Below are 27,764 nucleotides of genomic sequence, written 5' to 3'. Positions count from 1 at the left end.
GCCACAAAAGAATAAATAAATAATCAAAAACAATCTTTGTCCATTATACTTATTTATTAAGAAAAAAAAAAAATAATCAAAAGGACATCACTGAGCATGCAATATTAGGGTCCCAGTTTCAGCTACAGTTTATGTAAAGCATGTGATCTTGATTGAATCAATGTAGTCAATGCAGCAAATATGTAGAGGACAAAATATTAACAGATGCAATCATTCAATAGATGCAAACGTCCATAATCAACTAAAATGTTGAATGCTCATATATTAACTCTGGACACAACAGCTATAATCAAATAATCAAACTTAGATGATTATAATCAAAATCAACCGTAATCCTATTCAGGTGAAAAATATGTATGCTTACATGTATGTAAGTTTAAGAAAAAAAATGTACATATGTAAACAGATCTGAAATGTACTCGGCTACTGCAGTGGATGGAATCTACAATTCATCATCTGTAGATGCATCTGTGGAAACATCCTCATATGGGTCTTCATTTTCTTCTTCCACAACAGTGCCATGATGACCAACCACTATTTGGTGGTATGTTTCTTTCACAGCTAACAACTCAGTCTTAAGCTCCTCAAGTTTTTGGAGGACAGCACTGTGCAGGCCATGGTAAGCTTGATCAGAAATTCCTCAAGAGTAGCCTAAATATCAAATTGGGATATATAGTACAATGCACAATTAAACACCAAATATAATGTAAAAAATGGTACAAGGTTGAAAGAACATATATAGTCAAGCAGTATACACAAATAACATGCCTTCATCTGATCATAGTATTAGGGTTTGAAAAGTATGATCTAGTTGTGAATGTTGGGTTGTGTTCATAAAGTATGCTTCAATGTGGACATAAAAATAATCTGTAAAATGATTCAAGAATGTATCTAATATGGAGCAAACAACATTAAGAAATGAATACTCACTGTATGCTGCCAGGTCTTATGATATTACACCAGCCTGGTCCCTTAAAGCTTTGCAGGTTCTTGTAAGATGGTTCCAATGTTGTTTCATTTCTCGCAAAAGTATAGCCTCTTCTTCGATCAGTCTCTCCAGCTGCATCACCTTGTCAAAAACTTTCTTCTTCATGCCTAGAGAAGTGTCAAGTTCTAGAAATACAAACAACACATTGATATAAATATCCTATTCAAATACATTAATTAATACTTCTTAATGCCTTTGGGAGTAAAAGCAAATGTTAGTGGTGCAGCTGTCTGTCCTGACAACACAAGCCAACAAGTGTGGAGAAAGAAGACAGAGACCCTCCTTGACACCATAATCAGAGGAGTCAGGCATGGAGTCACTTCTGAAGTGTGTGAGAGATGGTCACTCTATGGGAGGGATGGCACAGTTCAAGTATGTGAAAAAGGGGTAAATATATAAATCTTATTTTCATGGAAATCCACACACTTCTATAGTCCAAAACAAATGAAAAATACATAGGCTTCTTACCTTTCAAAGACAGAGTTCAATGAAGTACTCAATAAAGTTTCACTAAAATAATTCATGTTAAAAGTATCATACCAGAATCCCAAGGCCAGATAGGACTTTCTGATACCAAAAGATCTTCAACAGAATCTACAGATTCTGTGCTGGTCGGAAGATCATTATATTGGGATATGGCATCAGACAGCTTTATCTTATCCTCTGCAATCCGTCTTCGGATCTTGTGTCGCTGTTTGTTACGGTCTGCAGTAAAATTCATGAAAAAAATTTAAAAAGAGGTTTCAGGAGTATATGCATAAAGTTTGATTAGTGGACACTCAAAAGGCACCTTATAAACAATACTGTATATCAGTAATTAAGAAAGTAATTGTGAATACTTCAATACCTGAAATTTTACTTTTTATTAATTCAGCACTATCATAAATTTCTGGTAATAAAAAGAACAGTAGTGCAGACAGTCAGGTAATGTTAAACATAGGAATGCTTATTTTTACACCAGACATTGGAAGGTAGGGTTGTTTCCTCAGTGTACACTGATACAGTGTACCATAACAAATCAAAATGCTCATATTACACTGTTTCTTCAATGGTCAGGACTCCCACAGAGGACTTTAAATCTGACAGGGCAGCCGTGGCCTAATGGTTAGAGACTGGGCTGAAGTGCCCTTGAGCAAGGCACTGAACCCATAACTGCTCCCCGGGTGCTGGGATTGTTGCCCCCCACTTTGGGTGTGTGATCACAACCCATAGAGTGCACTGGTGTGTGTGCGTGTTTTATTGTAGTCAACAAATACCATACCACGTATATGTGGTCAAAGGAGCGTAACTTTCTGTACTCCTAGAAATGTATAGGGCATATATATCTCACATTTAAAAAAAAATTGTCACCCAAATACATGATGACAGTAAGGCAATTTGGTCATGGATACTTACCGGTTACTCTATATAGATCCCGCTTTTTTTGCTGGATACCCAAAAAGAGGCTTTCAATCAAATGTTGCAACCTCACTGGATCATCTGTGCTGAGGTCATCTGGAGCTATAACATTTTTATATAAGTATTTAATCAGTATCATGCATTTTCTGTGCCATATACAAAAAAGAAAAATAACACAATTTATATTTTTTTGACAAAAGTGATTTACATTAAATATGAATCTAACAAATCTAAAAGCAAAAAAAAAAAAAATAATTAAATTACAAAAAATAAAGAGAAATTGTAATACAGGTCAAAAAAAAGAACAAGTCAAAAAAGAACATTCACTAACTTTCTGCCAAAGAATCAGAGAACATGTATACAGTTTGCCCTTTATGTTTTATGGTGACTAATAAATATCTCAATGTTTTGAATGAGAAAGCTACCTCACCTAGGTTTACCTTTTTAAAACAGTTACTGATCATGCAACACATTGCATCTTTGTCTGGCATGGTCACATGATAGTTTTAGCCAGTTAAGGCGGCAGGCATGGAAATACATAAAAAAAAAAAAACTGATGATGGTGATCCTTCTTTACAATTCACAAGAGGCAACAACACGTAAATACTTACTGTCAACTGCCCACTGTTTTACATCAGTGACCCACTGCTGTAGTTCCTCATCGGATTTTCCTGTGCTTTTCTTTATAGCCTCAATGTCCTCTTTGACCTCCTTACTTGTTTGTAAAATCTCAAAAGTATAATAAATTGAAAGTTAAACAAACCTTTGGCAATACTATTATTAGGTATGAAAATCATTAGCAGACTTAAGTCAGTTTGAAATAAATAAAATCTTTCACAGTTACCTTCACATAGCGTTTATACAAGTACTTGTGCAGGTTTCTTTTCTTTCGCTCATTCCATCCCCTGGCATGCAAAGTGATCATGTCTACCCGTGCTGTGATGATGAAAGAATAAAAGTGCTGCTCAACTATAAGCAAGTCACTAAGTATGAGTAAAGAAACAACCAAGCAGTTTATAATGCCAAAAACTGAGCACAATACATGAGAACTGTAAATAAAGGTTCTCTTACCAGCCTTACTCATGTACTTCGTAGTTAGAGCCACTCGTGACAAAAAGCTGTTAACTTGTTCAACTTCTTCACCTAGGGTAGTACCTGCCCCTGTTTGATTTTTGCCACCCCACTGAACCTATAGAATATACATCAGATGTCAAGAATATAAATATCGAGTTTAACAACAACATCAACATGTCAAAGAACTTACCTGTTAGTTGAGGAATATACAATTACCTCACATTTTGTAGAGTGCCCCTTTGCATGCATAACCGAGAGAAAAGGCTTCATCTGAGTCAAGATTTTTAATTCTGGGAACACATGAGCCACCTTTTGCAGATAGGGCCAATACCGACACATTATGTCAGTGCAGAAGAAATGGCAATTTGTTTTAGCTGCAAGTTCTTTTTGCAAAAACAGAGGGTAAGCAAATATTTCCCCCCTAAACATGTTCAGACCTCTAAGCAATATACAGTGTCTGCAAACTGCGACCTCTAGGCCCTCTTCATCGCATTTTGTGTTTGTCTTTTTAGAGGTCTCCCTAGCTGCAGCCCATGTTGACTTTCCACAGATGCCTTTTCCATGTACCTGTAACACAATGTCAATGTAAGATATGTATGCAAATACTGATTTACTGTGTACAGTCCAAAGACATTTCTTACCGCCTTGGTCTTCTCACGAATACAGTCAACAAAAGTTGCTACAGCCAGAAAATCACCATCAAAAAATGGTTGCTCCTCTACCCTACATAAAGAAAATATTTTAATGCTACAAGAGACAGTCACAAGTTCTATACAGTGAAAATGTTCTCAATTATAATATACCCCTTTGTTTTGCTGAAACAATATAGTTTTCTGTTTCCATCAGCAGACACAGCAACTGTATCTGGGGTGCAAGCTGGGCAAGAGAAGTGGTCAATTCCACAGAGTTTTTCTTTTTCATGACGACAGTATGTCCATTCAAGAAAAGCTTTTTGGAAGACATCACCACATATGTTGCCACTCTGGAATTAGGAAAATAATGAAACATGGTTACATGCCAAACTGCAGACAGGACAATTGCAGTGGACATACAGCCTTCCAACAGTCTTACCCTTCCAAATAGTTGTGAGCGCTGTTGTAACATTTTTACAAATGCTTGTCTTGAAAGCCCAGGTGAAGTGATCTTTAGTTCCTCAAAAGACCTGAAAAGGTCTACCTGGTATACAGTTTGAAACGCAACTGTTCCTGGCCAGTAACCACTAAAAAGCAGATCCCGTACCTCAGGTGTCCATGACACAAGACATGTTCTGCAATTCACTACAGGCAGAAAGAGATCATAGCGACCTGTACACAATTAAAAAGAAAACAAAATACAGGACATACACAGTGATTATCAACACATACTGTATGTCAGCAGGTTAACCTAATATACAATAAAAATACTCTGAGTTTCACATACCATTAATACAGATGAGTACAACTGGTCGTCCAGTATCAATGGACAGGTTGTGAGTGTCACAATCACAGATTCTGTCTGGTTGTGTAATTGCCATCAAACACGCTATCAGAACGGAATAATATATTGACTACAAAAATGGGAAAATATGAACATGCTTTTAATTTTTAAGTAGTTCTTACCTTGTTCAAATAGGACATTTTGTCCACTGATGTCTTGCACAGCAGTTGATGGCGGGAGAGTTTTATAGAACCCATCAACAAAAGTCTCTCTGTTGTGAAAGACAAGATATTTGTGTGTGGAAATATCCCAATTTCCACAGAAACTGGATTTTGGCAAACACTCCTTGCATCTGATCACTGCTTCTTTTGATTTACAGTGATCACAATACCCATGATGTACATGACCTGAAGCTAGCAAACTGTCAAGGAGTTTAGGTCTTGCTTCCCGCCAGCGATCTTCAGACAAAGTTTGCCTTAATGCCCAATTGTGAGATGCTGTGGATCTGGGTTCTGCAACATCACAGTCCAGTGTATCCTGGAGTAGTTGTAGTTGTAAATCTTGCAAAAATAAATAAAATTAATTAATAAACATTCAGCAATTCCTTACATTATGAGCTTGTTCATTGAGAACAGACAGTCCTATTTAATTTTAAAAAAGACATTATTTCTCGAGTGCAAACAGAAAGTAACTAATTCAGTGGAACTTAATGAAGACAGTGCTACAATAAATATAAAATGACATTAAGTATAAAAAATATTCACCTATAACTTGTTGTACATCTACATCTGCCAGGTCTTGTTTGCTAGTTGAAGGTTTAGATGTGTTTGCAGTTTCTGGAATTATATGATTTTTTTTTTAATTCAATAAATACATTACCATTTGTACATTACCATAAATTAAAAATGGCTTACCAATCTCAAGTTCCTGTAGGTTACTTGCAAAAGCCATGGAACGTCGAGACTGATCTAGAGTAAACCAAATCCAAAAGTTTATGATTGAATGAGTTCTAAAATAATTCACAAAGAGCAAAGGATCAAAAACATCAAAACATACCCTTCTTTTGTTTTCGCCTCTCATAGACCAAGTATCCTTCTTTATTTCTCTTTTTCCAGCGCACCTTTGGCTCAACATGCTTTTTTTTGGTTCAACTACTTCTTCATTCTATATTACTCATATAAACATTTAAGAGGTAGAACAATGTGGTATTTCAGAAAATAGCATTTTGCAAAAAGCACAAATACTTAATAACAGTGCTATTAAATTCCTAAATAATTCATAAATAATTTTTTGAATGCAGTAATTTCATTGTTAGTGACCCTCAAATACTTGCAAGAACAAAATTAATGATTATAACAAGGAAACAACATACTTATAAAATGTCCATGCAGAGAAGGAGTTGTGAAATACTGTTTGATGCAGTAATTATTTTCATACAAATTACCTTCATCTCTTCCAAATCAGCCATTAGTTCATCAATATCAAGTTGTAATTCCTCCTCCGTTCTGTCCTCTTGTGCAGGTTTACCAGATGATCTCTTTTCAGCCATGTTTTTACACCTGAGGGTCACAAGATAAATTACATTTTAAATTAAAATATTTAAGTAGTGGATTTTATACTTCCTACTTTTATTAACTTCCTACTTGTGAACAGCATTTAAAAAAATACTGGATTACAAAGCCTCGTTTATTTTCCAAGGGACAATAAAAATTTGTCCTCTGACACACACCTTATCTAACTAGTGGATTTGTGTGTCCGTCATCTGCCAAAACAATTAATTCTTATGACATTCTTATAACTACAGTACCGAATAGTTTGGCAGATTCATGGGATCTGTGGTTTTAATACGGATAAATATATAGAGACTACTTTACAGCAACTCTCAACACATACGGGCTCATTCACAAACAAGAGCACAAGAAACAAAGGTACAAACATGAGCAAACGTACGTACATCCACGACACGAATAGATGGACAGGCGTATATGTACACATACGCAAACAAACGCACAAGCACGCGCAGACACACAAACATACACAGCCATAGTCTCGTTGTTACCATAGCAACCGAAGTACGCTGTTATTTTTCCACTGACGGAGCCACGATATCTTTCACATTCTTGTAACATAACAAGAGCGATGGAGTTTACAAAGTACATCGTTACGGCCACAGAAACACACTAACCGTTTTATTTAGCAAGCGCCAACTCATTAGCCACCAGGCTAATTTAAAAAGTCACTCATGCGATTTAAATACAAACACGCAAACAAAAGTACAAGCAGACACAGGCACATTTTCACACATGCGCACACCGAAAGTGTCTATGAAAACGCGCAAAAAGTAAATCATGTCCACCTTACTCACTAAATTATGTTTTTAAAGTATTTTAAGTTAACGTTACATTACAAGTTACAAGTTGAGGGCAGGAAAAGTTTATGAGATGTGGTTATCAGTTATACACAACATTTAAAGAGCATAACAATAAAGCATGTGAAAATGGATAAAAACGAGTAGTTTAAAGGCTGAATTTAAGGTGGACTGGAGGGAATCGGTCCCGTGTGTAAACATACTGCTGTAACATTAACAGCGTATTTAAGTTGAACACAGCGTAGAAAAGTTCAGCACACATTTAATAATTCTTACTAATCTCATATAAATGTGTACCATTCATTACTAACGTGACAAAGTTTTACACACTCGCTCACTCGCTCACTCCTGCTCCCGTTAAGCACGGTGTTGCACTGATTAACGGCCTACTTAAAACCAATCATGCGGAACTCCGTACAGCCTCAATTTTACATTTCTAAAGAAATTTATTTTTTCAAAAGATTCTGCTTCTTTTTTCCTATTAACTTATTTTCTTTAAATGGAATATGTAGTTTATTTATTTGCTTATAAATGTGCGACAAAAGTATTATTATTATTATTATTATTATTATCATTAATCATAATAACGACAATAACAATGACAATAATAATAATAATAATAATAATAATAATAATAATAATAATACTAAATAGACGAAGAAATGCTGCCAACACAAGCTAAGCAGGACGGTATGAAGTAGTGTCCCAAATCCAATATTTAATTAATGCATTTTAAAACTCGGTTTGGCCACTTTTTAAATGTACACTGAGAGCTAGATGTAAGCTGTTGGAATATTGTTAATGAATTAATGCCTGCTGAATGTGTCCCAAAAGAGATTTGGTTTCAAATACCTTTATCTCAATGCTACCTTCTAAGGCCCTACATAGGCAACAAGAGGTCAAGGCACATACCTTCAAGTTTCAGACACAGCCATAGACTCGTTGTTACCATAGCAACCGAAGTACGCTGTTATTTTTCCACTGACTGAGCCACGATATCTTTTACATTCTTGTAACATAACAAGAGCGATGGTGTTTACAAAGTACATCGTTACGGCCACAGAAACACACTGACCGTTTTATTTAGCAAACGCCAACTCATTAGCCACCAGGCTACAAAACGTATCTAAAGCTACGTATATGCTCAGGTGTCGCCTGACGACAAGACACGTAATTTAAAAAGTCACTCATGCGATTTAATAATTTAATCAGTAGACAGCACGTCTCGTTCCCCGATATGTCTAGGTAAAAGGTTATGGGAACCTTTAGTTTGGTAGCAAAAAAGTGCACAATCTGCTCCATCAACCAGACTAAACGATATAGCTTCACCTACACAGATGCTACGTTACAGGAGGCAATAGTTAGTTGATTTGCTCACTCAAGAACAGACAGTCATCATGGGCGATCCCAAACTATTCTAAACATTAACAAAAAATTAACAGTGACGATTAACAGCTTCAAAAATCCTAACGTCAACCAGAGTTTTAATAGAAAAACCATCACAGTTTTTCATTAGTCTGCATTTCTCTTTAGCACCCCCTGTGGAGATTTGCTTCTAAAATCGGCACCAAAATGTACCAGTCAGTACGTATTTGGTCCTCTGCAAAAAAGTGTTCAGAGGTACGTATAACCCATGAGACCAGGTTGGTTTTAAGTACACTTAAATGATAGACATTAAGTTAACATAACTTCAAAATAATAGTTATATTTACTTAACTATTTCAAGGCAACCGGATTCCTAAATTCCTTTAAGTAAGATCAACTTATCACATTTTACAGTGCAAAGAAAAACCTCAGCGAGAGCCCGCAGGACGTACAAAACACTCAGCGAGAGCCAGCAGTTTGCACAAAACACTCAGATCGCAAAGCTCGCAAGAAAAACCTCAGACAGATCGCACAGCACGCACAAGATACTCAGAGAGATCGCAAAGCAAAAAAAACCTCAGAGAGAGCGCACAGTTTGCACAAAACACACAGAGAGATCGCAAAGCTGCAAAAAAACCTCAAAGAGATCGCAAAGCTCGCAAGAAACGCCTCAGAGAGATCGCGCAGCACGCACAAAACACACAGAGAGATCGCAAAGCTCGCAAAAAAACACAGAGATCGCAAAGCTCACAAAAAAACCTCAGACAGATCGCGCAGCACCCACAAAACACTCAGAGAGATCGCAAAGCTCACAAAAAAACCTCAGACAGATCGCGCAGCACCCACAAAACACTCAGAGAGATCACAAAGCTCGCAAGAAAAGCCTCAGAGAGATCGAGCAGCACGCAAAAAACACTCAGAGAGATTGCAAAGCTCATAAAAAAAACCTCAGAGAGATCGCGCAGCATGCACAAAACACACAGAGAGATCACAAAGCTCACAAAAAAAAAAACATCAGAGATGGCGCAGCACGCACAAAACACACAGAGAGATCGCAAAGCTCACAAGAAAACCTCAGAGAGAGCGCGCAGCCCGCACAAAACACTCAGAGAGATCGCAAAGCTCACAAAAAAACCTCAGAGAGATCGCAAAGCTCGCAAGAAAAACCTCAGAGAGATCGCAAAGCTCACAAAAAAAAACTCAGACAGATCGCGCAGCACGCACAAAACACACAGAGATCGCAAAGCTCGCAAAAAAACCTCAGAGAGATCGCAAAGCTCGCAAGAAACGCCTCAGACAGATCGCGCAGCACCCACAAAACACTCAGAGAGATCGCAAAGCTCGCAAGAAAAGCCTCAGAGAGATCGAGCAGCACGCAAAAAACACTCAGAGAGATCGCAAAGCTCATAAAAAAAACCTCAGAGAGATCGCGCAGCATGCACAAAACACACAGAGAGATCACAAAGCTCACAAAAAAAAAAAACATCAGAGAGAAGGCGCAGCACGCACAAAACACACAGAGAGATCGCAAAGCTCACAAGAAAACCTCAGAGAGAGCGCGCAGCCCGCACAAAACACACAGAGAGATCGCAAAGCTCACAAAAAAACCTCAGAGAGATCGCAAAGCTCGCAAGAAAAACCTCAGAGAGATCGCAAAGCTCGAAAGAAAAACCTCAGACAGATCGCGCAGCATGCACAAAACACACAGAGAGATCGCAAAGCTCACAAGAAAAGCCTCAGAGAGATCGCAAAGCTCACAAAAAAACCTCAGAGAGATCGCAAAGCTCGCAAGAAAAACCTCAGAGAGATCGCAAAGCTCGCAAGAAAAACCTCAGACAAATCGCGCAGCATGCACAAAACCCTCAGAGAGATCGCAAAGCTCACAAAAAAAAACTCAGACAGATCGAGCAGCATGCACAAAACACACAGAGAGATCGCAAAGCTCACAAAAAAAACCTCAGACAGATCGTGCAGCATGCACAAAACACACAGAGGGATCGCAAAGCTCACAAAAAAAACCTCAGACAGATCGTGCAGCATGCACAAAACACAGAGAGATCGCAAAGCTCGCAAAAAAAACCTCAGACAAATCGCGCAGCATGCACAAAACCCTCAGAGAGATCGCAAAGCTCACAAAAAAAAACTCAGACAGATCGAGCAGCATGCACAAAACACACAGAGAGATCGCAAAGCTCACAAAAAAAACCTCAGACAGATCGTGCAGCATGCACAAAACACAGAGAGATCGCAAAGCTCGCAAAAGAACCTCAGAGAGATCGCAAAGCTCGCAAGAAACGCCTCAGAGAGATCGCGCAGCACGCACAAAACACACAGAGAGATCGCAAAGCTCACAAAAAAAACCTCAGACAGATCGAGCAGCACGCACAAAACACACAGAGAGATCACAAAGCTCACAAAAAAAACATCAGAGAGATGGCGCAGCATGCACAAAACACACAGAGAGATTGCAAGGCTCACAAAAAAAAAAAAACATCAGAGAGATGGCGCAGCACGCACAAAACACTCAGAGAGATCGCAAAGCTCACAAAAAAAAAAACATCAGAGAGATGGCGCAGCACGCACAAAACACACAGAGAGATTGCAAAGCTCACAAGAAAAGCCTCAGAGAGATCGCAAAGCTCACAAAAAAACCTCAGAGAGATCGCAAAGCTCGCAAGAAAAACCTCAGAGAGATCGCAAAGCTCGCAAGAAAAACCTCAGACAGATCGCGCAGCATGCACAAAACACACAGAGAGATCGCAAAGCTCACAAGAAAAGCCTCAGAGAGATCGCAAAGCTCACAAAAAAACCTCAGAGAGATCGCGCAGCATGCACAAAACCCACAGAGAGATCGCAAAGCTCACAAAAAAAACTCAGAGAGAGCGCGCAGCACGCACAAGATACTCAGAGATCGCAAAGCTCACAAAAAAAAACCTCAGACAGATCGCGCAGCACGCACAAAACCCTCAGAGAGATCGCAAAGCTCACAAAAAAAACCTCAGACAGATCGCGCAGCATGCACAAAACACACAGAGAGATCGCAAAGCTCACAAAAAAAACATCAGAGAGATGGCGCAGCATGCACAAAACCCACAGAGAGATCGCAAAGCTCACAAAAAAAAACCTCAGACAGATCGCGCAGCACGCACAAAACACTCAGAGAGATCGCAAAGCTCGCAAGAAAAGCCTCAGACAGATCGCGCAGCACGCACAAAACACACAGAGAGATCGCAAAGCTCACAAAAAAAACGTCAGACAGATCGCGCAGCACGCACAAAACACTCAGAGAGATTGCAAAGCTCGCAAGAAAAGCCTCAGAGAGATCGAGCAGCACCCACAAAACACTCAGAGAGATCGCAAATCTCATAAAAAAAACCTCAGAGAGATCGCGCAGCATGCACAAAACACACAGAGAGATCACAAAGCTCACAAAAAAAAACATCAGAGAGATAGAGAGATCGCAAAGCTCACAAGAAAACCTCAGAGAGAGCGTGCAGCCCGCACAAAACACTCAGAGAGATCGCAAAGCTCACAAAAAAACCTCAGAGAGATCGCAAAGCTCGCAAGAAAAACCTCAGAGAGATCGCAAAGCTCGCAAGAAAAACCTCAGACAGATCGCGCAGCATGCACAAAACACACAGAAAGATCGCGAAGCTCACAAGAAAAGCCTCAGAGAGATCGCAAAGCTCACAAAAAAACCTCAGAGAGATCGCAAAGCTCGCAAGAAAAACCTCAGAGAGATCGCGCAGCATGCACAAAACCCACAGAGAGATCGCAAAGCTCACAAAAAAAACTCAGAGAGAGCGCGCAGCACGCACAAGATACTCAGAGATCGCAAAGCTCACAAAAAAAAACCTCAGACAGATCGCGCAGCACGCACAAAACACACAGAGAGATCGCAAAGCTCACAAGAAAAGCCTCAGAGAGATCGCAAAGCTCACAAAAAAACCTCAGAGAGAGCGCGCAGCCCGCACAAAACACTCAGAGAGATCGCAAAGCTCACAAAAAAACCTCAGAGAGATCGCAAAGCTCGCAAGAAAAACCTCAGAGAGATCGCAAAGCTCGCAAGAAAAACCTCAGACAGATCGCGCAGCATGCACAAAACACACAGAGAGATCGCAAAGCTCGCAAAAAAAAACTCAGAGAGAGCGCGCAGCACGCACAATACATTCAGAGAGATCGCAAAGCTCGCAAAAAAAACCTCAGACAAATCGCGCAGCATGCACAAAACCCTCAGAGAGATCGCAAAGCTCACAAAAAAAAACTCAGACAGATCGAGCAGCATGCACAAAACACACAGAGAGATCGCAAAGCTCACAAAAAAAACCTCAGACAGATCGCGCAGCACGCACAAAACACACAGAGAGATCACAAAGCTCACAAAAAAAACATCAGAGAGATGGCGCAGCATGCACAAAACACACAGAGATCGCAAAGCTCACAAAAAAAAAACCTCAGACAGATCACGCAGCATGCACAATACATTCAGAGAGATCGCAAAGCTCACAAAAAAAAACTCAGACAGATCGCGCAGCATGCACAAAACACACAGAGAGATCGCAAAGCTCGCAAGAAAAGCCTCAGAGAGATCGCGCAGCACGCACAAAACACACAGAGAGATCGCAAAGCTCGCAAAAGAACCTCAGAGAGATCGCAAAGCTCGCAAGAAACGCCTCAGAGAGATCGCGCAGCACGCACAAAACACACAGAGAGATCGCAAAGCTCGCAAAAAAACACAGAGATCGCAAAGCTCACAAAAAAACATCAGAGAGATGGCGCAGCACGCACAAAACACACAGAGATATTGCAAAGCTCACAAGAAAAGCCTCAGAGAGATCGAACAGCACGCACAAAACACACAGAGATATTGCAAAGCTCACAAGAAAAGCCTCAGAGAGATCGCAAAGCTCACAAAAAAACCTCAGAGAGAGCGCGCAGCCCGCACAAAACACTCAGAGAGATCGCAAAGCTCACAAAAAAACCTCAGAGAGATCGCAAAGCTCGCAAGAAAAGCCTCAGAAAGATCGCAAAGCTCACAAAAAAAAACTCAGACAGATCGAGCAGCATGCACAAAACACACAGAGAGATCGCAAAGCTCACAAAAAAAAACCTCAGACAGATCGCGCAGCACGCACAAAACACACAGAGAGATCGCAAAGCTCACAAAAAAAAACTCAGATAGATCGCGCAGCACGCACAAAACACACAGAGATCGCAAAGCTCGCAAAAAAACCTCAGAGAGATCGCAAAGCTCGCAAGAAACGCCTCAGACAGATCGCGCAGCACCCACAAAACACTCAGAGAGATCGCAAAGCTCACAAAAAAACCTCAGACAGATCGCGCAGCACCCACAAAACACTCAGAGAGATCGCAAATCTCACAAAAAAAAAACATCAGAGAGATGGCGCAGCACGCACAAAACACACAGAGAGATCGCAAAGCTCACAAGAAAACCTCAGAGAGAGCGCGCAGCCCGCACAAAACACTCAGAGAGATCGCAAAGCTCACAAAAAAACCTCAGAGAGATCGCAAAGCTCGCAAGAAAAACCTCAGACAGATCGCGCAGCATGCACAAAACACACAGAAAGATCGCAAAGCTCACAAGAAAAGCCTCAGAGAGATCGCAAAGCTCACAAAAAAACCTCAGAGAGATCGCAAAGCTCGCAAGAAAAACCTCAGAGAGAGCGCGCAGCACGCACAAGATACTCAGAGATCGCAAAGCTCACAAAAAAAAACCTCAGACAGATCGCGCAGCACGCACAAAACACACAGAGAGATCGCAAAGCTCACAAGAAAAGCCTCAGAGAGATCACAAAAGAACCTCAGAGAGAGCGCGCAGCCCGCACAAAACACTCAGAGAGATCGCAAAGCTCACAAAAAAACCTCAGAGAGATCGCAAAGCTCGCAAGAAAAACCTCAGAGAGATCGCAAAGCTCGCAAGAAAAACCTCAGACAGATCGCGCAGCATGCACAAAACACACAGAGAGATCGCAAAGCTCACAAGAAAAGCCTCAGAGAGATCGCAAAGCTCACAAAAAAACCTCAGAGAGATCGCAAAGCTCACAAAAAAACCTCAGAGAGATCGCAAAGCTCGCAAGAAAAACCTCAGACAGATCGCAAAGCTCGCAAGAAAAACCTCAGAAAGATCGCAAAGCTCACAAAAAAACCTCACAGAGATCGCAAAGCTCGCAAGAAAAACCTCAGAGAGATCGCGCAGCATGCACAAAACCCACAGAGAGATCGCAAAGCTCACAAAAAAAACTCAGAGAGAGTGCGCAGCACGCACAAGATACTCAGAGATCGCAAAGCTCACAAAAAAAAACCTCAGACAGATCGCGCAGGACGCACAATACATTCAGAGAGATCGCAAAGCTCGCAAAAAAAACTCAGACAGATCGCGCAGCATGCACAAAACCCTCAGAGAGATCGCAAAGCTCACAAAAAAACCTCAGACAGATCGCGCAGCATGCACAAAACACACAGAGAGATCGCAAAGCTCACAAAAAAAACATCAGAGAGATGGCGCAGCATGCACAAAACACACAGAGATCGCAAAGCTCACAAAAAAAAACCTCAGACAGATCACGCAGCATGCACAATACATTCAGAGAGATCGCAAAGCTCACAAAAAAAAACTCAGACAGATCGCGCAGCACGCACAAAACACACAGAGAGATCGCAAAGCTCACAAAAAAAACCTCAGACAGATCGCGCAGCACGCACAAAACACACAGAGAGATCGCAAAGCTCGCAAGAAAAGCCTCAGAGAGATCGCGCAGCACGCACAAAACACAGAGAGATCGCAAAGCTAGCAAGAAAAGCCTCAGAGAGATGGCAAAGCTCACAAAAAAACCTCAGAGAGAGCGCGCAGCATGCACAAAACACTCAGAGAGAGCGCGCAGCATGCACAAGATACTCAGAGAGATCGCAAAGCTCACAAAAAAAACCTCAGACAGATCGCGTAGCACGCACAAAACACACAGAGATCGCAAAGCTCGCAAGAAAAGCCTCAGAGAGATGGCAAAGCTCACAAAAAAACCTCAGAGAGAGCGCGCAGCATGCACAAAACACTCAGAGAGATCGCAAAGCTCGCAAGAAAAGCCTCAGAGAGATCGCAAAGCTCACAAAAAAACCTCAGAGAGATCGCAAAGCTCGCAAGAAAAACCTCAGAGAGATCTCGCAGCATGCACAAAACACTCAAAGAGATCGCAAAGCTCGCAAGAAAAGCCTCAGAGATCTCGCAGCAGGCACAAAATACTCAAAGTCAAAGTTTTCGAAATTGGATCCCACTTCCAATTTATTTTACTATATTGGAATATATTGGAAGTGGTATCCCATTTCCAGTTTATTTGACTTGGCTGAAATAGACTGGAATTGGGATCCCACTTCCAATTCATTTCAGCCAAGTCATGTACGTGTTTCATGGGATCCCACTTCCAATTTATTTCAGCCAAGTCATGTACATGTTCCATGGGATCCCACTTCCAATTTATTTGACTTGAATGAAATCAATTGGAAATGGGATAGTGAGATTGGGTCCAAAATTGGTCCCAATTTGTCAAAATTGACCCCAATTTGACTTGGTTAGAATAGATTGGAAGTGGGATCCCACTTCCATTCTATTTGATTTGACTGGAATAAATTGGAAGTGAGATAGGGTCCCAATTTGTCAATATAGGCCTCAGTTCTGGCCCCAAAATCAAAGATTTCCAAATTCCAAATAGTAAAATAAATTGGAAGTGGGATCCCACTTCCAGTTTATTTGATTTGACTGGAATAGATTGGAAGTAAGATCCCACTTGCAATTTATTTGACTTGGTTAGAATAGATTGGAAGTGGGCAAACAAAGGAAAACATTTTTCATGAATAAATTTGCTGAACATAACATACTACGCAAGATCCCAGTGACCCCATCTTCTGATATGTTGTTTGGGGGACTCAGATGATTCAGTACTCGACGCCGTGAAGTCGGTAGACCCCCCCAAGCTCAGTTTCTGGACATCCCACTCCCAATTTATTCCCATTCAAATTTCATTCATGGGTTTTGGACACCCCTTAAAAGGGTCCGAATGACCCCAAATGTTAATATGTTTATTGTGCACACCCCACGAGACAGCCTGTGAAGTTGTGTAAGCCTAACTTCAAGTCAAATATATTGGGAGTGGGATCGGTCAGTTCCGAGTCTGACGTCCCACTTCCAATCTATTGCATTCAATTAAAATACATTGGGAGTCGGATCGGTCAGTTCCGAGTCCGACGTCCCACTTCCAATCTATTGCATTCAATTCAAATACATTGGGAGTGGGATCGGTCACTTCCGAGTCTGCCGTCCCACTTCCAATCTATTGCATTCAATTCAAATACATTGGGAGTGGGATCGGTCACTTCCGGGTCCGACGTCCCACTTCCAATCTATTGCATTCAATTCAAATACATTGGGAATGGGATCAGTCAGTTCCGTGTCCGACGTCCCACTTCCAATCTATTGCATTCAATTAAAATACATTGGGAATGGGATGTCCGACGTCTGCGCCAGACTTGACTAACCCCACCCACCAGCACAAACCAGGCAAGTAGATTACACAGCGAACAGGTAAGTGATTTTAAGGATACACTTACAGATAATGGCCATTTGTTTGCCCATAGTAAGGGTGTATGTACAAAGCTTGCTCTAAGGAATATAAACATTTGTTACAGTATCAAGACTGTCTGTCAGTCTGAAATGATGAATATTTAGCACTAAATCAAGCCACTCCTACAGGCTATAAATATGTACACAGCCCCAGACTGACGGGCAAAGGGGGTGGATTATGTATAATTTACAAAAATAATTTAATTATTAACCAAAAACATGGTTACAACTTTACTTCCTTTGAAATTATGTACATTAACATAATTAACCCCGCCACAAATAAGAACACAATCTCCTTATTAAACATTTATAGACCACCAGGGCCATATTCAGAATTTATAAAAGAATTTGGTGAACTAGCTGCTAATTTAGCAGTGTCCTGTGATACGTTAATAATTGTAGGAGACTTTAACATTCATTTTGAGAAAAGTGATGATCCCCTAAAAAAGAACATTCACATAAATCATAGATACTGTTGGTTTCACACAAAATGTATCAGGTCCTACTCATTATTGTAATCACACACTAGACTTGGTTTTGACCCTGGGCACGAACATAAAAAACTTAAATATTCTCCCGCAGTCTTCCACAGTCTCAGACCACTACATAATTTCGTATGAATAGTTTAGATATAAAAAAAAATGTACATGCCCACATTACTATATAAAGCGCTCACTAACCCCATCTACTTCCCCTAAATTTACTGAAAACATCACTGATTTATTGACCTCAGTCAGTAGTCCAGCGGACCCACTGGAGCTGGACAGACTAATGGACTACTTAGATAACACACTTTGATCAACTTTAGATAGTGTAGCACCACTTAAGCGTAAAAAGCTACGACAGAAAAAACTCGCTCCCTGGTATAATGAAGAAACACTCACCTTAAAACAAACCGTAAGGAAATTAGAGCGGAAATGGCGGTCGACTAAACTGGAAGTATTTCACTGTGCCTGGAAAAACAGCCTTATCGAATTTAGAAGGGCGCTCGTCAATGCACGTTCAGCACATCTGGCCTCACTGATTGAAAATAATAAAGACAATCCTAGAGCACTCTTTAATGTAATCTCTAAACTTACAAACAATCGGGCAGCTACTGATACACAGATCCCAGCTGTTCACACCAGCAATGCTTTTATGGACTTTTTTAACAATAAGATTGAACATATTAGACAAACAATATACTAAATCCAGCCTGTCTGTCATCTGGTGTGGATGATATAGAACAAAACAGAGAAGGACGACTAGAGGACTTTGACCCACTACCACAGCTAGAATTGGATTGACCTGTTTGTATGACCTGCACACTTGATGCAATACCAACAAAACTATTTAAAGAAGTATTACCAGTCATAATCAATCCCCTTTTAACAATCATAAATTCGTCCCTTATACTGTATGTGATCACGTACACAAAGCATTTAAACTAGCAGTTATTAAACCCCTGATCAAGAAACCGAATCTTGATCCTAGTGTACTATCCAATTACAGACCTTCTCTTCATATTTAAGATCTTAGAAAAAGTTGTGGTCCAACAACTTCCCTCATACTTGCATAAGAATAACATATATAAAAAATTTCAATCTGGTTTTAGGCCACACCATAGCACCGAAACGGCTTTAGTTAAGGTAGCAAACAACCTTCTTCTCACCTCTGATCGAGGCTGCGTATCCATGCTAGTTCTACTCGACCTCAGTGCAGCTCTTGATACAAGTGATCATACTATTCTGCTAGAAAGATTAAAAAACATGGTTGGAATAACAGGAACGGCCCTATCATGGTTTAAGTCTTATCTCAAGGATCGCTACCAGTTTGTAAAAGTAAATAATGTTTCTTCTTTGTAAGAAAAAAATGAGATCTGGAATTTCCATTCTAGGACCTTTACTATTCATATTATAAATGCTGCCACTGGGCAGAGTTATTAGCAGGCATGGCATTACCTTCCACAGTTACACAGATGACACACAGTTATACATATCAGCCAAACCAGATGACAAACCTACACTAAAGAAAATGGAGGACTGTGTTAAAGAAGTGAAGCATTGGATGTCATACAATTTCCTTCTGCTAAACAGCGACAAAACCGAGGTTCTCCTTCTAGGTCCAAAACCTGTTATAAATAAGGTATCAGACTTAATACATAATTTTGACTTCCCTGTTCTCCCTAGCTCATCAGCTAAAAATCTGGGTGCCATAATTGATTCAGATCTATCATCATGATCAGCATATAGGTAAAATTACAAAAACAGCTTTCCTACATCTTCGGAACCTCGCTAAGTTAAGAAATTCCTTATCCCACCCAGATGCAGAAAAATTTGTTCACGCTTTTATTACATCAAGATTAGATTATTGCAATGCACTTTTATCAGAATGCTCCAGCAGAAACTTGAGTAAACTCTTTCTCCTACAAAGCCCCTCGGCTCTGGAACAATCTTCCAGCTAGTGTCCGGGACGCAGACACAGTCACTATGTTTAAGTCTAGGCTCAAAACACACTTGTTCAGTTTAGCCTTTGGCAACTAACCTCTGTCTAGTTTAAGGTTGTCATTTCAGGAACTCATGGACATGGGGAATCAGGGTAAACGCGGATGATGTGCTCACAATTTCTCTTTTTTGGAGCTGAAGGACGTCCTTGCCTGAGCTCCTTCTGGTTTCCCTCCTCCCAGTCTGTTACAGTCAGATCCGTCACATGCTCTTTTTCTCTGCTGCACTCAACTAAACTAACCGCTTCCCTTTACTGTTTTCTGAGAAAATGGTGGCCCACTGATGGAAGATTGTTTGCTGGATTCTCCTGCGGCCCAGACCAGACCAGACCAGCTGCTCACCTCCATCTACTGCTGCCAGCCTCTGACCACTCACCATGATCAACTACACTGAAGTAGAAATGGACTCAGATTAGCAACATTGACTGATTCTTCCAAATCTGATGCACTATTATTATGCCCCAAGATTGATGTCACTATTATGATTATTATCATTATTATTATTATGTAGCATAATGACAATTCATTGGTGATCATTTAAAATTCAATCTATAGTTTGATCAGAGGAGGATGGGTCTCCTTTGTGAGTCTTGGTTCCTCCCAAGGTTTCTTCCTCCAGCCTTGAGGGAGTTTTTCCTTGGCAGTGTCGCCTTCCGCTTGCTCGCATTGGGCTTTGTTTTAAATGTTCTGTTCTGAAACTGTGAAGCTGCTTTGTGACAACGTCAGTTGTAAAAGGCGCTATACAAATAAAGTTGATGTTTGGATGTCTTTTCAACTTTAATCCAGAGTTTATTGGATGACATTTATGTACGTGATTTCCACATTGAAATAACGGCTTTAAAAGGACGTCTTTAATGTGACTTAGTTAGTCGTCTTTTCAACGTCAGTGTTTCATTTTCATTTTCAACCTTAAAAAAACGTTGATTAGACCACAGTCAAGTACATTATTTCAACATTGAATCAACGGCTAAATGTTTACTGGGATTGCAGTTAGCACACTACACTGATCAGAGCATTTTATTAAACACATATGGAAACATTCAGTGTCATGCTGAAGGGAGGAGATTGTTATTTAAGTTTAAGTGAAGACGACTGGACTGGAACGACAGCTCTAAAATGAATGAACTCTGAGTGAGAAACCGGAAGGTGGCAGAAGAGAACTGATGTAAAAACACAGAAGAAGACGACGATGAAGCTACGCACTCTTTTCAGTGACCGCGGCACGCGAGCAGCTCTCACCAGCCTCAGGGAACAGCTTCATCCCATAAATATGTCAATTTAACCTTCTATTTTTGGATACATATGTATTTTGGTATCGCCCAAATGTAGTCAACATCGTTAATGTTATGTACGTTATTCTATCAACTGCTATATGGTACATACGTAATATTGAACCGTTTTTAGTTTTGTTTGTTTGTTTTTTTTCCAAATGACAAACTTTAGCTAACCTGTTTAACTCTAGCTAGCTCTTTTTTCCCCTCTGACATAGAAAACATTTAAATGACATGACAATCGCTCATACATGAGTATTTTAATTTGAGTAATTATGTGGTTTGATGGCGAATTTTACAAGACGATGTGAGCATTTTTTATGTCACAGAACCGCTTCCCTCAGTATAAGAAATAAAATAAGAAATAAAACTGCTTAAACACATTAAGAAGACATAAAGTAGTAGCTACGTGGGTTAAAATACATTCTCAATCTCAGTGCTGGTTTTTTGGTGTAAAGTAATATTTTGAATATATAATTTCACATACACTCATTTTTTGTTAGTGAGTAGCAGTGAGTTTTGGCTGGTGATTAATGGGTTGCAGAAGGTTATATGAAAGCTATAGAAGCTTATTTACTGAGAGAAAAAAATAAACAAAAGCACGTGAAGTAGTTTATTTTTGGAGCTGTGAAGTTAGTACATTTTTTTCAAAATTAACTATGAACATGAACTAATTCATTTTCTTTATGTAATTATGTAAAGATGGACTGTAGTAAAAAAAAATGAGTAGGGCAGTGAAAAATGGTGGGCAGGGAGAAAAGCAAATAGGAGGTTAATTTAAGTTATTTAGATGAGATCTTTAGCATCAGTTGTAGCATAATCGTTTGTACTATAACCTCATAATCTTTTACATTTGAAGTTCTGTAGTTAATGAATTTGCATGCATAAGCAGTTTACAGTTACTCAGGAACAAGGCGTACAAAACTCAAAGAGCACGCACAGAACTCGTGCAGCTGGCGCACAAAACTCAGAGAGCATGCGCTGAACTCAGCGCTCACGCACAAAGTCATGGAGCACAAATGTCAGAGCTGGATTTTTTGTTTGCAAGTTATAAGTTTTACATTTGAGATGAATTTTTTTTGTGCATTCTTTTTGGCACAAATCAGATTCCATACAGGATTCACTAAAAATAATCAACAAGTTTGCGTCACCATTTGGAATGCTGCGGATGCTTTGAGAATTAAGAATAGGCTTGCGCAACATTTTGAAAGATTCCGGATGCGCTAAAAAAAAAAAAAAAACATCTAGCAAGGTAGAGGTAGAGGTAGAAGTCTGAGACGGTCAAAAATTTAGTATAAAAAAAAAAACACAAAGGGGTACCCTTTATTATTTTTTTTTTGGGGTGAAAACTGTGACCTCCTCAGATCTTCTCCAAACCCACACCGTGTGTCAGGGAAGTCCTGACAAAGACAGTGGTGTGGTTATTTTCGCTCTACCATATCCCAAAGCTGAGATATGGAGACCTCTTCTAGTCCATAAAATGTATAACTGTATATATCAAGATGGGATTCCTATTTCCAGTCAAGCTAGGTAAACACATGAGTAGAGGGTAACCTTTAAGTTTTACGTTTGATGTTAATTTTTTTTTGTGCGATTCTTTTTGGCACCAATCAGGTTCCATACAGGATTCGCTAAAAATAAACAAGCTTGCGTCACCACTTGGATCGCTCCGGTTGCTACGAGAATTGAGAATAGTCTCGTGCAGCTTTTTGGAACCTTCAGCACATGCTAAAAATAAACAGCATGCTCAGGTCATCATTTGGAACGCTCCGGTTTCTACAAGAATTAAGAACAGGTTTTGCAGCTTTTTGGAATCTTCAGGATGCGCTAAAAATAAACAGTAGGCTCACGCCACCCTTTTTAACGCTCCGGTTGCTACGAGAATTAAGAATTGGCTCTCGCAGCATTTTGGAATGTTACAGATGTGCTAAAAAAAATAAAGATTAGGCTCACGCCTCTTTTGTAAATGCTCCATGTGCTGAGTGAAGTATAGAATAGGCTTGCACAGCTTTTTGGAACCTTCAGGATTCCAAGGATTATGGAATCAGATTTGTGCCAAATATGAAACGCTCCATGGCTTTAGTGTGTGAGTTCTGAGTTCTGCGTGTGCTCTCTGAGTTTTGTGCACAAGCAGCACGAGTTCTGTGCACGAGCTCTCTGAGTTTTGTACACTGGATCCTTGAGTTTTGCAAGCAGTTTTGGCAAAAAGCTCTCGTGTGGGCGGGTTTTCTCAGGGGTACCTTCCCATTGGCTAATGAGTTTTTGAGTGACAACTCAGTGCCCAAGGCATTTTGGACTACACATGCGTACACCTACTTGCAGCTCAGCAGCGGAGAGACAGGAAAGATTTTAACATTAAAGAGTGAACAACTTTACACACACAAATTCTCTTTGTACTTTACTGTTTTAAAACGATGAAATACCTGCAAACTTCGACAATCAATGCAGATATTGAGCTAATGTTCTGTCTAAAACAAAGCATTAAAGATTTTACTGTGAGTACAAACCTGTTTGTCCCTCATTACCAGATACTGATCTGAGGTAAATGCACACCGAGGTCTGTTTACTCAGGATGAACCAGAATAAATGAGCACTTATTTGTTTATTTGTAAATTATTATTCATGAGTGCTTGAGCCCCTGTTCAGAAACCTATTGTGTACTAACATAGTGGTTCTTCGCTTTTCCATAATCACTGTTAGATGGTTTAAATGCCCAAATTTTATTTTGAAGATCACAGTTTTGAACAAATGGCATATGTGCATTTTGTTACAGGAGGTCTCAGAGAAAAGAGAAACATCACAGACAAGAGTGTTCCTGCTCCTTTAATGAATACAAATTTGCTTAATATCTAGCTCACACATTACTTCCTGGAAAACACCAGATGTAAAGTTTGAACCACAATCTGATTGAATCTCACGAGGCAGCCCACACCGAGAAAAGAACTGAAACAAACACTCAATTATAGTTCTTGCCTTAATGTTTCTCGAGGGTACAGCCTCCGGAAATCTAGTACACACATCCAATATTGTGAACAGATACTTATAACCCTTTTTTGTCTTGTGCAAAGGTCCAACACAATCTATCGTCACTCGCAAAAATGGAGAGTACACAATGGTGCACAAGGCACTTTCTGATTTGGCTTACCGGCTAGCTGACAAGCATGACATGTCCGACAGTAGGAGATTACATCTCGATGCATCTTCGGCCAATAAAAATAACGCAAGACTCTCTCTTGGGCTTTACGAATACCCACATGCCCTGCCATGGGTGCTTCATGTGCCAAGCGCAACACTTTCAACCTAAAACTCTTCAGCAACACAATCTGCTCCACAACACTCCAATCTTCAACAGCAGGATGATAAGGAGGCCTCCACTTCCGCATAAGCACTCCCTGATGCATATAGAAGACCTCTGCCGACTCCTCTGTCTCCTCCCGTGTACCAGCCCCCTTACACAATGAGGCCAACTCAGGGTCCTCCTTGAGCTCCTTGATTAAGGTTTCCCTATTAAACTGAGCTGCATCTGATTAACCTAGTTTTCCAAAGAAGGTATCTCCAAGCTCAAATGCTGCCTCCTCCAGCCCTCTCTGTGGAACCACCCCCTTGGGGCGAGACTGGGCACGGGTAACGACACAGGTTGAAAACACCTCAGGATACTCCCTGGCCAAAGCCTCTGTTTCTGGTACCTCACATGGCATGTGACTAATTAAAGGGGTTACCGAAACTTGAACCCCAGCAAGATCATTAGCATAGAAACTCCAGGGACTGGTAATGATGGCACTACTGCTACATTAACATAGCCATTTACCAAGTTAGAGGTTAGGTACACTTTATGCAATGGCATGGCACCAAACAAACTTCCCACACCCTGAAGCAACACTGAAGAGTCATTGAAACTGGCTAATCACGAACCCCTTGTAACAACAAGGACTGAACTGCACCAGTGTCCCTGAAAATTTTAATTTTGGTTTCTGGCTCCCCAGAACCAATGGACACTGTACAGCAGGAGACAAACCCATCATACAGAGAGGGGGTTATTTCAGACTCAGGATCCACACAACTAATAGTCCTCTCTGAACCAACTACCAATGCCACAGATTTTGAAGAGTCAGTATAAGACCCACGTCTGCACTTCTGCAGAACTGGACAACCTGATTTTATATGGCCAGGTTTTCTACAATAATGGCAGATTATTTCTCCCGAGGGAGTAGAATTTACAGGTTTTTGAAGTTGACTATGAGGTTTAGAGCCAGATGGCCCTTCCCTATGACTTTTAGTCTCTGCTGATTTAACCTCTATATTAGCCTTTCTCCAACCACTGATCTCTCTTTCACTCTCGACTCCTTATGGGTAAATTCGTAAGTATCTGCCATCATAGCAGCCTTTTTAACTTCAGTCGCCCCATGCTCCTGAATGTACACTTCCTAAAGAACAGGTAGACTATTTTTAAACTGTTCCATAAGAACAAGCTGTTTTAAATCTGCAAAAGTATAAACTTCACATGCTTTCGTTCAAACACTGCCTCCTGCTGCCTAGCTACATCCAAATAGGTTTCCGCTAGCTTACGTCTAAGAGAACGGAATTTGTGCCTGTAAGTTTCTGGCACAACTTCATAGGCATTCTTCACTGCCGTTTTCACCGTGTCATACTCCATGGAGTGTGCAGAATTCAAAGCTGCATAAGCCTCCCGAGCTTTCCCCTACAGGACACTCTGAACCAAAACGGTCCAACAATTCTCCAGCCAAGCTAATTCCGTGGCTATATTCTCAAAGGCATCAAAAAACACATCTACCTCGTCTTCCTGAAATTTTGGCATTAGATGTAGACATTTGGATACATCAAACCGAGTCTCATGTCTGCGCTGTTGTTGACTCTCCATCTGCGAGAGTTTAACCTTCTCCAACTCAATCTTAGCTAACTCCAGCTCCCGCAAACTATCCTTCTCCTTCTCTCGCCTACCCTTCTCTGCTTGTTCCCTAGCCAATCTTGCCTCAATGATGGAGTCACTCAAACCTAGGGACTGAGCAAGGATCTACTATCTTAATTTTATTCAACTCTGAATCTACCTCAATCTCATAATATTCAGCAAGCTGGAGCAACTGAGGCTTCTTTAATTTTATCCAGTCCGTTGTCTGCAGATGGGCTTGGATAAAACTTTCCGGATCAAACTGAGACATTTTTGGGAAAAAATTAAAAAAATACCAAAAGCCCCCCAGCCGAAATGAGGACAGACCAGAGACCCCTAACTCTAAGGCTACTAAAATTCAAACACCAAGAGGTAACCTATATTCCCCTATTGGCCTAAAATCCCAGGTAGTCCCAGGTAAAAGTACCACCAAAGTATGACTACAAAACTAAAAGTACTTGACAATTTTGGCCACCTTACCTCAAGTCCTCTCATAGGACTTCTGAAAGAACACATACAACTCAAGAAGCCCCAAGTAGGCCACAATTTCCAACAGGTATTTTTGAGTCAAATCAACATCACCAAATCAGATTTCCTGAGAACTCAACCAAACATACCCAATTACCAAAGGTCTAGACTGTATACAATCAAGCAACTCTGCAATCCAATACCCACCTTAGCAAACAGCTAACCTCAACAGAGCACAAAACTATCAAGTTACAATCACACAGCCAACAATTAGATCACGAAAATAAGGTGTTGAAATCTATTGTGATGAAATGAGAACTTGGGAGGGTTCACTCTTCTTACCTAAAGATCCTCGAAGAACCCAAGCGCTGACTCCATGGTCGACCAGCCCAAGCATGTAGAGATTATTCAAAAGGGTAGGTAGTAATCTGGAGGTGCAACAGTTTCCAGAGTGCTAGAGAAAAATCAGCGCCAAAACTTCCACCATCTTATATATATCCAAAACGACGCTCCGGTATCTGGCCTCCAAAACCAGAGGTCCTCCCCTTTAAAGGCTCCACTTCAAGATCTCAAGAAAAGTAAGACCCCCCCCCAGTGGCTGGAGTGTGTATTGTGGGAGTCAAGTGTCTATCCCAGTGCACCTAGTTTATAAGAATCTATATTCAACACCATTAACTCTATTGAGAGAAAATCCCAGTTACGAAAATAATCACACCCCTATGTAAGTCAAGGCCTCCTTAATCAACAACATTTTTATTTTGTCAATAAGGTCCATACCACACTTCTGACATATTTCATAAAATATCACCATTTAATATTCTAAACATGTACATAAACAAATGCATACATTTTCAAATGACCTTGCCTTTTCCCCACAGATATCAAATAGAAATCAGAAGAATATCTATTAAACATACCTGAAAACCTGATTTTGGTGGCCTTAAAAGTACACTTACCCTATAATATAGCGTGATTCATATATCAAAGTATATGATCACATTCTAAAGTTGTCATATTGAGAAACAATGATAGAAACATTTTACTTCTCAACCTCAAGTAGACTGTAAGTAATTATTCAAATTTCAAAATTTAACAACCTGGCTATTAGCTCAGACATTACATAATGTGGGTTAAAAGCTAAGTAGAACACTTGCTATTCATCATAATGACACGTTGGCTAGCTGCAGCAAACATTAGAAAAGTAAGCCTAATGCAATAAAAAGTTTTGATGACTTTGTTCACTTGAGATGGCTAAAGAAAAAAACACAAACTTCAAACAAAATGACTGTTACCAACCTGACATGGCGCGCGCTCCTCTGCTCTTTGGGGCTTGAAAACTCCAGAATCCGATAGCTGCTAATCACAACGTATTAGTTGACTGCACAAACTTCTTGTC

At 40.3% G+C, this 27,764-nt stretch overlaps 1 protein-coding gene across 8 annotated transcripts; it reads right to left on the bottom strand.

Annotated features, from left to right (window-relative positions):
• Positions 1-44: 44 nt before the first annotated feature.
• Positions 45-27,761, bottom strand: LOC136685255 (uncharacterized). 8 transcript variants are annotated; one of them, XM_066659327.1, is made up of 18 exons: positions 27,665-27,761; positions 6,321-6,435; positions 5,933-6,040; positions 5,791-5,844; positions 5,641-5,712; positions 5,059-5,436; positions 4,880-4,981; positions 4,532-4,764; positions 4,264-4,442; positions 4,102-4,183; positions 3,677-4,027; positions 3,458-3,575; positions 3,231-3,322; positions 2,998-3,115; positions 2,384-2,488; positions 1,529-1,693; positions 931-1,113; positions 45-651 (listed from the first exon to the last, which is right to left on the bottom strand). In XM_066659327.1, exons 4-17 carry the CDS (start codon positions 5,825-5,827, stop codon positions 947-949), a joined length of 2,199 nt encoding a protein of 732 aa, XP_066515424.1. In that variant the 5' UTR covers positions 5,828-5,844; positions 5,933-6,040; positions 6,321-6,435; positions 27,665-27,761; the 3' UTR covers positions 45-651; positions 931-946. The 8 variants fall into 8 exon arrangements, with proteins under 8 accessions (XP_066515424.1, XP_066515428.1, XP_066515429.1 ...); XM_066659331.1 differs by lacking the exon at positions 27,665-27,761 and adding an exon at positions 8,623-8,864; XM_066659332.1 differs by lacking the exon at positions 27,665-27,761 and adding an exon at positions 8,578-8,596.
• Between the last annotated feature and the right edge of the window lie 3 nt (positions 27,762-27,764).

This window comes from Hoplias malabaricus, unplaced genomic scaffold, assembly GCF_029633855.1.
Source record: "Hoplias malabaricus isolate fHopMal1 unplaced genomic scaffold, fHopMal1.hap1 scaffold_27, whole genome shotgun sequence".
In the NCBI taxonomy this organism is placed as follows: domain Eukaryota; kingdom Metazoa; phylum Chordata; class Actinopteri; order Characiformes; family Erythrinidae; genus Hoplias; species Hoplias malabaricus.
This window is presented reverse-complemented; position numbering and strand designations above follow the sequence as displayed.

Coding starts and splice junctions, on each gene's coding strand:
- LOC136685255 (XM_066659327.1), bottom strand. CDS start 5,827: ATGGCTTTTGCAAGTAACCTACAGGAACTTGAGATTG. Junction 4,443..4,531: donor GCTCACAACTATTTGGAAGG/GTAAGACTGTTG, acceptor TCCTAATTCCAG/AGTGGCAACATATGTGGTGA. Junction 2,489..2,997: donor AAAACAGTGGGCAGTTGACA/GTAAGTATTTAC, acceptor AAAATGTTATAG/CTCCAGATGACCTCAGCACA.